Source organism: Anolis carolinensis, chromosome 2 (genome assembly GCF_035594765.1).
Source record: "Anolis carolinensis isolate JA03-04 chromosome 2, rAnoCar3.1.pri, whole genome shotgun sequence".
NCBI lineage: Eukaryota > Metazoa > Chordata > Lepidosauria > Squamata > Dactyloidae > Anolis > Anolis carolinensis.
In genome coordinates this window covers 197,312,637-197,326,048 of record NC_085842.1, presented here as the reverse complement: position 1 = coordinate 197,326,048, position 13,412 = coordinate 197,312,637, and the positions used below count along the sequence as shown (strand labels likewise).

Genomic DNA, 13,412 nt, shown 5'->3' with positions numbered 1-13,412 from the left:
ATTTATATATATCCATAAACCATTACTTTTTACCCTCCTTTTTACCCCCTCCCTCCAACTTTACAAAGCATTTTTAAGTGCAGCCAGTCCAGGAGTTTGTCCGTTTTCTCCTTTGATCATTAGCTTTCCCTTCTTCAACCCATTTCACTTATATTAACCAGATCTCTTTGATTCTTTGTATTTTTATAATCCATGGGATATCTTGTTGTATTATTTCCATAATGTCCGATTGTCGTCGTCATCTCACTCGTTCAGTCGTTTTCGACTCTTCATGATCTCATTGACCAGTCCACGACAGAGCTCCCAGTCGGCCGTTGCCACCCCCAGTTCCTTCAAGGACGATCCAGTCACTTCAAGGATACTGTCCATCCATCTCGCCCTTGGTCGACCTCTCTTCCTTTTTCCTTCCATTTTCCCCAAGTATCCGATTGTACTTGTTCATAAATATATTCATTCCATCTATCCATTGTCCATTTTTTTATCCTTCGATCCCAATGCTATTACAGCATGAGCAGCTTTAACCATCGCCATCAGAGTTTGTTGGTCCTCTTTCTTCAACACGGATTTACCAAAAACAAGTCATGCCAGACTAATCTGATCTCTTTTTTCGATAGTTGGGTCGATGCAGGGAATGCTGTGGATGTAGCCTACCTGGATTTCAGTAAGGCCTTCGACAAAGTCCCCCACGACCTTCTGGCAAATAAACTAGTAAAATGTGGGCTAGACAAAACTACGGTTAGGTGGATCTGCAATTGGCTAAGCGAACGAACCCAAAGGGTGCTCACCAATGCGTCATCTTCATCATGGAAAGAAGTGACAAGTGGAGTGCCGCAGGGCTCCGTCCTGGGCCCGGTTCTGTTCAACATCTTTATTAACGACTTAGACGAAGGGTTAGAAGGCACGATCATCAAGTTTGCAGACGACACAAAACTGGGAGGGATAGCCAACACCCCAGGAGACAGAAGCAGAATTCAAAACGATCTTGACAGACTAGAGAGATGGGCCGAAACTAACAAAATGAAGTTCAACAGGGACAAATGCAAGATACTTCATTTCGGCAGAAAAAATGGAAATCAAAGTTACAGAATGGGGGACGCCTGGCTTGACAGCAGTGTGTGCGAAAAAGACCTTGGAGTCCTCGTGGACAACAAGTTAAACATGAGCCAACAATGTGATGCAGCAGCTAAAAAAGCCAATGGGATTCTGGCCTGCATCAATAGGGGAATAGCGTCTAGATCCAGGGAAGTCATGCTACCCCTCTATTCTGCCTTGGTCAGACCACACTGGGAATACTGCGTCCAATTCTGGGCACCACAGTTGAAGGGAGATGTTGACAAGCTGGAAAGCGTCCAGAGGAGGGCGACTAAAATGATTAAGGGTCTGGAGAACAAGCCCTATGAGGAGCGGCTTAAAGAGCTTGGCATGTTTAGCCTGCAGAAGAGAAGGCTGAGAGGAGACATGATAGCCATGTACAAATACGTGAAGGGAAGTCATAGGGAGGAGGGAGCAAGCTTGTTTTCTGCTGCCCTGCAGACTGGGACACGGAACAATGGCTTCAAACTACAGGAAAGGAGATTCCACCTGAACATCAGGAAGAACTTCCTCACTGTGAGGGCTGTTCGACAGTGGAACTCTCTCCCGCGGACTGTGGTGGAGGCTACTTCCTTGGAGGCTTTTAAGCAGAGGCTGGATGGCCATCTGTCGGGGGTGCTTTGAATGCGATTTCCTGCTTCTTGGCAGGGGGTTGGACTGGATGGCCCATGAGGTCTCTTCCAACTCTACTATTCTATGATTCTATGATTCTATGATTCTATTTGTTAACCCAATTTCCAACAGACCAGGCCCAATATACAACTTTGCCTTGAATAACCCATTTATTTTTTCTAGTACCCTCTTCCAAAATATCTGCACTTCCTCACATTCCCACCACATATGTGTAAACCATTCTTTACCCTTTTTACAATGACAGCAGTTTGAGTTGGAGCCTTTTATCATACAAGCTGGGGTTCTGTGCCAATTTTGATAAATCTAAACTCATGGAACTTGATAGTCCCCATTGTTCATTCCTAAGTTGGGACAAGGTAATCAATTTAAATCCCATTTCATGGGATTCATATCCCATATCCATATGAATCCATATTCATATGGATTCATATCATATGAATCCATATGAATATGGATTCATATCCATTGTCTCCTGGACTCTCCTGTTCTGCTTCAGCCATCGGACAGAAGGAAATAAATATCGAAGGTGAGGAGCACTTTCTCATTGACCGACAGGTGCCGTAGTCCCACCTTTGTGAGGAGGAGAAAAGAAAAGAAGGTGCAGGGAGGCAAATGGTCAGGAAATTGAATGCTGCAGACTGGTCCATTCTTCTTCATTAATAACGTTAGGCATCTTGATCAAACTAGGATGTTGTTTGGCCACATGCTTTCATCTGAAATGTTGGAGAGTATTTTAGTTTTTTTTTTAAAGGTGCTCCGCTATTCTAAAACCCAGTCCTAAGCCTGTGTCAGTCAGCCTAAACTATCATTCTTCAATGTGCCATGTGTGGTATACCCTTCATAACTCTCCTGAAAGTGACTGCTCGTATATAACCACTTCCTTTTGCTGAGAGTGCATAATGTATTCTCTGTCAGTTGCACTTGCTTCCGGGCCCGATTCAAAGAGCTAGTGGTTACTCTCAAAACCTCGACAGCCTGGGTCTCTTGTACTTGGTAGTGGCATATCCCCTGTTGCAAACTCTGTATCCCTTTGAGAGCAGCAGATGAAATACCGTCCTGCTAGCATATCAAGGAGGACCATTGTGGCAAGTTGGTAAAACTGACTCCCTAAGTTGACAAAACTGGATGCTGTTCTCTTTCAGAAACCAGGTAAAGACATTCCGTTTAGCAGATGCTATTGGATGTTTTACAGTGTATTTTTAAGAAATGTTTTCTGGCATACTTGTATTTGCCATTCAGTACAGTTTTGAGGAAAAGGGGCTGCGGTGGTACAGTGGGTTAAACCACTAAGCTACAGAACTTGTTGACCGGAAGGTCAGTGTTTCGAATCCGCGGGACAGAATGAGCTCCCATTGTTAGTCCCAGTTTCTGCCAACCTAGCAGTTCGAAAACATGCAAATGTGAGTAGATCAATAGGTACCATTTCGGCAAGAAGGTAACAGCGCTCCATACAGTCATGCTGGCCACATGGCCTAGGAGATGTCTACGGACAATGCTGGCGCTTTATTTAATTTGTTGTTGTTGTTGTTGTTGTTGTTGTTGTTGTTATTAAATTGAAGGAAAGCGTGTCATGTGAATTTAATAACCCTGCTCAGATATTCAAATGTTTTGAACACAACTTAGAATTCAAAAACAGTGACCTTAGACACAAAGTTTGAAAAAAAACACATATTTTTCAGGCTCCAGTTATGAACAAGATAGGTTCTGTAGGTTTGTTCTTAAGCTTAATTTGTACATAAATTGGAGCAGGTACATTTTTAAAGTGTAAGTCCCGTCTGTCTGTCTGTCTGTCTGTCTGTCTGTCTGTCTATCTATCTATCTATCTATCTATCTATCTATCTATCTATCTATCTATCTATCTATATATTGTAATGTTTGTTTTGCTATCTAAGCCTGTTTTCAGAAGATTTCACTCACTTTCTGTCCCTGTGACCACTTCTGAGCAGTGCAGAAAGAATGACTATTGCTAACCCAGGCTGCTTCTGGACCTGCCTTTATGGTTTGGTTAACTCCGTTGTCCAAACGTAACTCTGCTATTCAGACACAGTTGCAGTTGGCCAGATTTTTGAGACAAAGTTCAGCTCTTCCAACCTGGCTCTATGAGCCCTTTCACACGGTAACCTAGAATTACTCCTGAGACCCCTTTCTCCTGAATAGGCCCTTTTTTGAATTGCCATAATTCAAAAGAACAAAATGACGTCAGGCATTTCGATTTTCCAAAGTCTTCTGGCCCAGCTTGTGCATAATGTCCAACTAAATTTAGCATCAGATTGCTGCTTTCTGGTGTTTCCCATGTTGTTACTTGATTTATGAGTGTGCTTGGCATGTAAAATATACACAGTTTCATCACTACTGAAATGTTTCAAAACGTTTGTGCCTTTAATTAAAAGCTTCAATTTTTCAGATCCTTTCCATGTTATTACTTCATGTTGCCTGCAGGGTTATCCCTCACTCTTTACAGCAACATATTGTTTACCTTTGTATGGTAAAGAGCTAGGAATTGGACAGGGCATACCCACCATATCCTTGATCAGCCCAATTGCCTATCCTCCTCCTAACCAAAATAAATAGGGACATCAATCAAATCAGATGAAATGGTATAAATACACAACGGACAGTGCATTTGAAACTTTTTTTCCTTACAAGCATCGGTAAAATGAATGGGTATTATAAAAATATTGAAATTGTTCATAGTCAAGGGCAAGAATTGTTATGATTTTATAGGCGGAATATAGGTTTAAAATACTGTACAGTGAAACCTCAACTTAAGTGTGTCCCAACTTGAGAGCATTTTGAGTTTAGAGCTATCGCTCAACCTTGTTTTGCTTTGACATACGAGCAGGGTTTTGAGATAAGAAGCAGCGTGACAGTACAGGGCTTTAAGGAAGCAGCCTCCGGGCGTCGTGCTCTTGTCCACTTTTGGAGATTGCTGTCCACTTTGCTCTTGTCCACTTTGTGGAACTTTGGATTAGTTGATTTTGTGAGGTTTTTATTTCTGGTATGTTTGGCTCTATGAAGAAAGAGAAAGAGGGAAGGGAGGCTGGAATGAGTACAGTATGAAGAAAATGATGCTTCTGCCTCTTCACTTTGTGCTTCCTTGCCACAAATATGTGCTTCTACCATTTTAAAATTGTTCCATGTGAATGTGCATTGATAAATTATTTGTTATCTATGAAGTAGTAGGGTCTCGCTTACCCAACATTGGATAAGCAAAAATGTTGGATAATAAGGAGAGATTAAGGAAAAGCCTATTAAACATCAAATTACGTTATGATTTTACGAATTTAGCACAAAATCATCGCAATGTATTGAAAACATTGACTACAAATCTAGAACCGATTAATAGCATTTTAATAGAAATATTTGCTTTGATACAAGAGCATTTAGAATTAAGAGCTCAATCATGGAACAAAATAAATGTGATGCGGCTGCTAAGAAAGCCAATGGGATTTTGGCTTGCATCAATAGGGGTATAGCGTCTAGATCCAGGGAAGTCATGCTACCCCTCTATTCTGCCTTGGTCAGACCACACCTGGAATACTGTGTCCAATTCTGAGCACCGCAGTTGAAGGGAGATATTGACAAGTTAGAATGTGTCCAGAAGAGGGCAACTAAAATGATCAAAGGTCTGGAGAACAAGCCCTATGAGGAGCGGCTTAAAGAACTGGGCATGTTTTGCCTGCAGAAGAGAAGGCTGAGAGGAGACATGATAGCCATGTACAAATATGTGAGGAGAAGTCATAGGGAGGAGGGAGCAAGCTTGTTTTCTGCAGCCCTGCAGACTAGGACACGGAACAATGGCTTCAAACTACAGGAAAGGAGATTCCACCTGAACATCAGGAAGAACTTCCTCACTGTGAGAGCAGTTCGGCAGTGGAACTCTCTCCCCCGGACTGTGGTGGAGGCTCCTCCTTTGGAGGCTTTTAAGCAGAGGCTGGATGGCCATCTGTCAGGGGTGCTTTGAATGTGATTTTCTGCTTCTTGGCAGGGGGTTGGACTGGATGGCCCATGAGGTCTCTTCCAACTCTTCTATTCTATGATTCTATGATTCTAAACTCTTAAGTCAAGGTATCACTGCACACTAAAAGCGAGAACATTAAAAATGCCTGCCATCTTTTTTCATGACTTCCCTAAGTGTGAGCAGATGTAACTCTCTTGAGAGGCCATTCTACCATCTGGGTGCTTTATCTGCAAAAGCCATATAGTTTATTCCACCTGTCTCGGATATACTGTAGAGTGAAATGATGGGGAAAGCACATTTATATGAAGGGATATGATTGTTCTACTCAAACAGGACATTTCTATTATGGTCTGTTACCCAAGGTTGTAATTTTAAGTGTTTTGTACACAGACTTTTTTATCAGATGATCAGGCCTGACATGCATGTGTGTTTGTGTTTGACTGGTTACCCTTTTCAGATCCCTTCTATTTGGGTTTTTCTAGGGGCCCTTCCACACAGCCATATAACCCAGAATATCAAGGCAGAAAATCTCACAATATCTGCTTTGAACTGGGTTATCTGAGTCCACACTGCCATATATTCCAGGCCAAAGCAGATAATGTGGGATCTTAATCAGCTGTGTGGAAAGGGCTTAGATTTACCTTCTACCTGCTTTCTCAAGGGTCTTGTCTTCTTGCCTCTTTTCCCCTTTTGCCTTCATCTCATTCTTCCCGTTTTCCCACAATTCTTTATTTTCATTTTCTTACCATTTAATTCTAGAGTCTGCATATTATATCTTGAACCCATAACTGTGGTTTCCAAAGTACTTGGCTTAGAGATCAAAGGTATCACCTTGAATCTGAATTCTGTTCCAGAAACAATTTGGCAACCAACTTTTTTTTTTTGAAAGGCCAGAGGTGAATGCTCTCCGGATTAAAGACCTCATGATCTTTATCCTCAGTGGTTCTCAACCTGCGGGTCCCCATGTGTTTTGGATTACAACTTACAGAAATCCCAGCCAGTTTACTAGCTGTTAGGCCCAGTTGAAGGCCAAAACATCTGGGGACTTAACAGGTTGAGAACCACTGTTTATACTGAACTTGTCTTCCAGAGAACCTATATACCAGTGGTTCTCAGCCTGTGGGTCCCCAGATGTTTTGGCCTTCAACTGTCAGAAATCCTAATATCCGGTAAACTGGCTGGGATTCCTGAGAGTTGTAGGCCAAAACAGCTAGGGACCCACAAGTAGCGAACCAGTGTTTATCTTGAACTTGTCTTCAAGAGAACCTATATGCCAGTGGTTCTCAACCTGTGGGTCCCTAGATGTTTTGGCCTTCAACTCCCAGAAATCCTAACAGCTAGTAAATTGGCAGGGATTTCTGCGAGTTGTAGGCCAAAACACCCGAGGACCCACAGGTTGAGAACCACTGCTCTATGTGAAGTTCATTATTCTTTATTAGACAGGTTTGGATACCGAACCTGTGTGTCATTCCACACAGAGCAAGGACACATATGTAAGTGTCCTGGAAGGGCATGTTAGCCATGGTGTGTGGAAAGTTGATCAGGCAGCATTGTGTTTTTCCCCCTTTCTGAGCACATTTATTGGCCATTCCTCTGCTGCTGGAGACTATTGTACCTGCAGATTTGCAGAGTCAGAAGTGCTCATGTGACTTGGCCCCGAGTCCCTTTTGGAAGTGTCTTGTTCTTTTTTTAAAGCAACTTGAAACTTCCAGCCTCTCTGACACATTTTAAGCCCTTCGAGCGGAATTGTGCGGTTCTACCTCCAGCCATGGAAAGGTCCAAATAAACGCAAACGGAGGCAACCTGGGGAGGGGTCCAAGGGATGGAAGAAGCCCAGGGAAGGAAGAGACCCTGCCTGCCGACCCCCCCCCTTCCCCCACCATGCCTGGGCTTGTTGCTGAATGACATGAATGTGCAGTGACCAGATGTCAGGTGTGTGGGGGGAAGGGAGGGGGCTCTATTTGTGCAGCAGGGATCAGAGCAAGGAAGAATGTGAGACAAATGTTGGGGGGAGGAAGGAGAAAGAAAGAAAGAAAGAAAGAAAGAAAGAAAGAAAGAAAGAAAGAAAGAAAGAAAGAAAGAAAGAAAGAGGGGGGGGGGGAGAGAAGTTGCATGCTGGCATCCAACTAGCATCCAATGTCCTCTGGACACATCCCAAGAGGCTCTGTTTGTCTTTCAGAGGGAAAATGGCAGAGAGCTCCCTGTTTGCGCAGCGCCTGCAAGCCATTATGGTAAGTGATCTCTTCCTTCTCCATTGCTCCACTTCTACTCGAATGGGCCCCCTGAGATCTCAGTCAAGGACCCCTGCCTCTGTTTCCCCAGGGGAGGAACCAAGAACACTTTGTAAGGCTGCATATGGGATGCATTTGGGGACAGGAGGGGGATGGATGGCAATGCACAGTGGCCAGATCAATACTTCTAAAACAGGACATGCTCAGATACAGTAGCACACTGTAGATGCTGTTTAGTACAATCTGCAATAAGCACGTCCAGAACGGACCAAAATCCAACATAGGACACGAAACAAATGAACTATATTTTGCAGTGACGTGACCTTCCCCACCCCACTTCATAGTGATGGTGGTTGCCATAGATTAAACATGGGGCCCTTCCACACAGTCCTATATCCCAGAATATCAAGGCAGAAAATACCACATTATCTGAGTGTGGACTCAAGGCCCTTCCACACTGCCCTATATCCCAAAATATGGTCTCAAGGCCCTTCCACACAGCCCTATATCCCAGAATATCAAGGCAGAAAATCTCACATTATCTGAGTGTGGACTCAAGACCCTTGCACACAGCCCTATATACCAGAATATCAAGGCAGAAAATCCCACATTATCTGGGTGTGGACTCAGAAAACCCAGTTCAAAGCAGATATTATGGGATTTTCTGCCTTGATATTCTGGGATATACGGCTGTGTGGAAGGGCCATAGGGCTCCTTCCTCACAGCTGAATAAATTCCCACATTATCTGAACTGGAATGTATGGCAGTGTGGGCTCAGATAACCCAGTTCAAAGTAGATAATAATAATAATAATAATAATAATAATAATAATAATAATAATAATAATAATGGTGATGGGCACACTGGGTGCTGTGCCAAAAGATCTCAGACGGCTTGTGGAAACAATAGACATTGACAAAATCACAATCTGCCAACTGCAAAAGGCCACCCTACTGGGATCTGCACACATCATCCGAAAATACCTCACACAATCCTAAATACTTGGGAAGTGTTCGACTTGTGATTTTGTGAAACGAAATCCAGCATATCTATCTTGTTTGCTGTGTCATACAATAATAATAGTAATACATCATATAGATCTCATTTGCTGTGTCATACTATGTCTTTGTGTCAATAATAATAACAATAATGACGTTATTCTTATATATCCTGCCCCTTCTCCCCGAAGGGACTTGGGGCGGCTTACATGGGGACCAAGCTCAGCAATACACAATAAAATACAATCACATCAATACAATTTAAACATATAAACATAAAATCATAAAACATATAATGCATTAAAACATACTCAAGGAATACATAATAGGCACTACTGTGGGATATTGTGGGATTTTCTGCCTTGATAGTCTGGATTATATGGCCTTATGGGTGGAAGGGCCTTAACTTTTATCGTTGTATAGAAGAGGGAATTTCAGCAGGTACTACTACTTACCTGGCTGCCCAACAAACCTGCAGAAATACCCTCTTCTATACCCAGCCATTAAAGGTACAGGAGACCTCTTCACTGTGGAAACTCTAGGCCCTTTTCCCACTGCCATATAATACAGATTATCCATACAGATATTCCACATTATCTTCTTTGAACTGGATTATCTGAGTTTACACTGCCATGTAATCTAGTTCAAAGCAGATAACCTGGATTTTATATGGCAGTGTAGAAAAGGCCTTAGTTATGATAGCTATTTCAACAGGGTGTTGTCGTTTTTTTTAAAAAAACCAAACCGAATATATGCTTGATCAGAAACTTGGGTCCCATCTACACTGACCATATAATCCAGTTTCTGAATGCAGATTATCGGCTTTAAACTGGATTTTGAGTCCACACTGCTATATAATCCAGTTCAAAGTAGATAACCTGGATTATGTGGAAGGGGCCTTTGCTATGATAGATATTTCAACAGGGTGCTGTTGCTGTCCTTTTTATAAAAAAAACAAAACCAAATATATGTTTGATCAGAAACTTGCATCCCATTTACACTGACCATATAATCCAGTTTCTGAATGATATGACCTATTGGACCTCTCCTCTCATTCCCAACAAAATCCCATCTACGCTGCCATATAATCCCGTTTCTGAATGCAGATTATCTGCTTTAAACTGGATTATATGAGTCTGCACTGCCATGTAATCCAGTTTAAAGCAGATAATGTGCATTTAGAAACTGGATTATATGGCAGTGTAGATGGGGTTTTGTTGGGGGTGAGAGGAGAGGTCCAGTAGCTCCTATCATTCATCATTCATCATTCATCATTCATACTACTTACCTGGCTGCCCAACAAACCTGCAGAAATACCCTCTTCTATACCCAGCCATTAAAGGTACAGGAGACCTCTTCACTGTGGAAACTCTAGGCCCTTTTCACACTGCCATATAATACAGATTATCCATACAGATATTCCACATTATCTTCTTTGAACTGGATTATCTGAGTTTACACTGCCATGTAATCTAGTTCAAAGCAGATAACCTGGATTTTATATGGCAGTGTAGAAAAGGCCTTAGTTATGATAGCTATTTCAACAGGGTGTTGTCGTTTTTTTTAAAAAAAACCAAACCGAATATATGCTTGATCAGAAACTTGGGTCCCATCTACACTGACCATATAATCCAGTTTCTGAATGCAGATTATCGTCTTTAAACTGGATTTTGAGTCCACACTGCTATATAATCCAGTTCAAAGTAGATAACCTGGATTATGTGGAAGGGGCCTTTGCTATGATAGATATTTCAACAGGGTGCTGTTGCTGTCCTTTTTATAAAAAAAACAAACAAAACCAAATATATGTTTGATCAGAAACTTGCATCCCATTTACACTGACCATATAATCCAGTTTCTGAATGATATGACCTATTGGACCTCTCCTCTCATTCCCAACAAAATCCCATCTACGCTGCCATATAATCCCGTTTCTGAATGCAGATTATCTGCTTTAAACTGGATTATATGAGTCTGCACTGCCATGTAATCCAGTTTAAAGCAGATAATGTGCATTTGGAAACTGGATTATATGGCAGTGTAGATGGGGTTTTGTTGGGGGTGAGAGGAGAGGTCCAGTAGCTCCTATCATTCATCATATGCTTGCAACCTAACACAGTAATGGGCGATTCCACCACTGAGTTCTACTGGTCAGAAGGAGAATGTCAGCGTTCTGTGACTCATGTCAGAATGTATGTGCAAGTTCTATGCATCATTGTCTCATAGCTCACTTACTATTAAGAAGCAAGCAGCAGCATATCCGAGCATTGGGAAAATGGCCTTCCAGTGACATTACTCAGTCCTTACCCATCACGCTCATGGGGTCAGTACATGCATAACTGCTGTTTATATTTTAACTTCTTTCGGAAATGATATAACACTCAGAAAGGACGATGGCCTTTGGAATCTTTATAGTCCCCAGAGAAAGAGGCCCTTTCTACACAGCTGTATAAAATCCACATGATTTACTGTGTAAAAGGGCCTAAGTTTAAATCAGATAATGTGGATTTTCGGCTTTGATAATCTGGGCGCCCTTACACAACCATATAACTCAGAATATCAAGGCAGAAAATCCCACAACATCTGCTTTGAACTGGGTTATCTGAGAGTCCACACTGCCATATATTCCAGGTCAAAGCAGATAAAGTGGGATTTTATTCAGCTGTGTGGAAGGGACCTGAGTTTCATGGCAGTGTAAAAGGGGCCAGAGAAGTAAAGGGAAGGGAAGGGAATTCCTCAGGATTTGAAATAACCAGTCACAGCTCAGTTTTATAGAGGGGTTACATGACTGATCTGTTAGAATTGATTAATGAAGTTGCCTTTTTTCTTTTACTTGGATTCTGGAGTGAGGAATAGTCCTTGGATCTTTTCACATCACGGTTATTAGTTTCAGGAGGATCTTAAGTTTTTTTTTCTGATTTCTGAATTTATTTATTTATTTGGAGTATTTATATTCCGCCCTTCTCACCCCAAAGGGGACTCAAGGCACATCACAAGACACATATACATGGCCTACAAATCCCAGAAATCCCAGCCAGTTTACCAGCTGTTAGGATTTCTGGGAGTTGAAGGCCAAAAACATCTGGGAACCCAGGTTGAGAACCACTGCGCTATTGGTTGCTGTGAGTTTTCCGTCTGTATAGTCATGTTCCAGAAGTATTATCTCCTGATGTTTCGTCCACATCTATGGCAGGCATCTTCAGAGGCTGTGAGGTCTTCTTGCCATAGATGTGGGCAAAACATCAGGAGAGAATATAGCCATACAGACCAGAAAACTCACTGCAACCCAGTGATTCCAACCAAGAAAACCTTTGACAACACATATGCTATTATAACACAATACTTTTGTATGCTTGTGAAGGATCCACAGAACTGAAAGCAATAGATTCCATGAGAGAAACTATAAGAGAATAATTTCTTGGACTTACTTTTTCACAGTTTTAGTTTTCATTCTCAGTTAAAATCTATTTGGAGGCTTAGAAGCACAAATAATATTGGTATAGTTAGAGATTAGGGCTGGGAGAAGTTACTTCTATGGAATACAACTACTAGAATCCTCCAACCAACACAGCTTCTTACTATGCTGGTGGTGGGATTCTGTTTACTGTAGTCCACAATGAGACTTTTCCAAACTGAACTGAAATAGAGATAATCGTGTCTTACCAGTTTACTCTCTGTATTGTTAATTTCTTGCTTACGGGAGCTTTGTTGGCTATAATCAAAAGCTGTTGTTATTGTTTTATCACTATAACAGTATAGAACACATAGCACTATACAGAGTAGAGAAAGCATGGCCTCATCTACATAGGCAGCTTAATTCGCGGTCAGCCTAGGACAGAAATGGTTGTGGATGCAGGCACGTACTTGACCCTCAAGAATAAAAACAAAGGCACTGCTGTGGACGCAACAAAAGGCAATGGAGATTCTTTCACACTACACAATTACAGCACTATGATTCTACAGTAATATAATTGCCATGGCGATCTCCTATGGGATCCTGGGATTTGCAGTTTTGGGAGGCATATTTAGAATTCTCAACTGGAGAGTTCTTCCTCGGTGCCTCTGACCAAACTATAAACCCTAAGGTGCCATATGATGTGGCCATGACAGTTAAAGGGCTGTCATTGGACTAAATATCTCAAAGATACAAGATCCTGACTGATCTTGGAAGCTAAGTAGAATCAGCTCTGCTTAGTACCTGGATTGGAGACCATCAATGAGGCTCTATTTCAGAGGAAGGAACTGGCAAACGCAGTCCTTGAGTATTCCTTGCCTGGGAAAAAAACTATGAAATGTGTGGGGTTATCATAAGTCAATGCAATACTGGAAGGCACATATAATGTGGCTGGTATGACTGCTTGGAGCGTCCTTTTGCCTTTTCCCACTGGAGCAGTACCTATTTATCTACCCACATTTGCATGTTTTCGAACTGCTACGTTGACAGAAGCTAGGAGTGACAGAGGGAGCTCGCCCTGTCCCATGGATTCGAACTGCCGA

General features: G+C 42.0%; 1 protein-coding gene across 4 annotated transcripts in view; it reads left to right on the top strand.

Moving 5' to 3' along the window:
- Positions 1-13,412, top strand: part of palm3 (paralemmin 3) — an 85,753-nt gene that overhangs the window by 31,102 nt on the left and 41,239 nt on the right. Inside the window, exons 1-2 of one of the 4 annotated variants that reach the window (XM_062971498.1) lie at positions 7,412-7,618; positions 7,866-7,917. In XM_062971498.1, coding sequence (XP_062827568.1) covers positions 7,873-7,917 — 45 coding nt within the window. In that variant the 5' untranslated portion in view covers positions 7,412-7,618; positions 7,866-7,872. Of the gene's footprint in view, positions 1-7,411; positions 7,619-7,865; positions 7,918-11,132; positions 11,239-13,412 lie in introns of those variants that run through there. The other 3 variants (XM_062971495.1, XM_062971496.1, XM_062971499.1) reach the window with 3 other exon arrangements.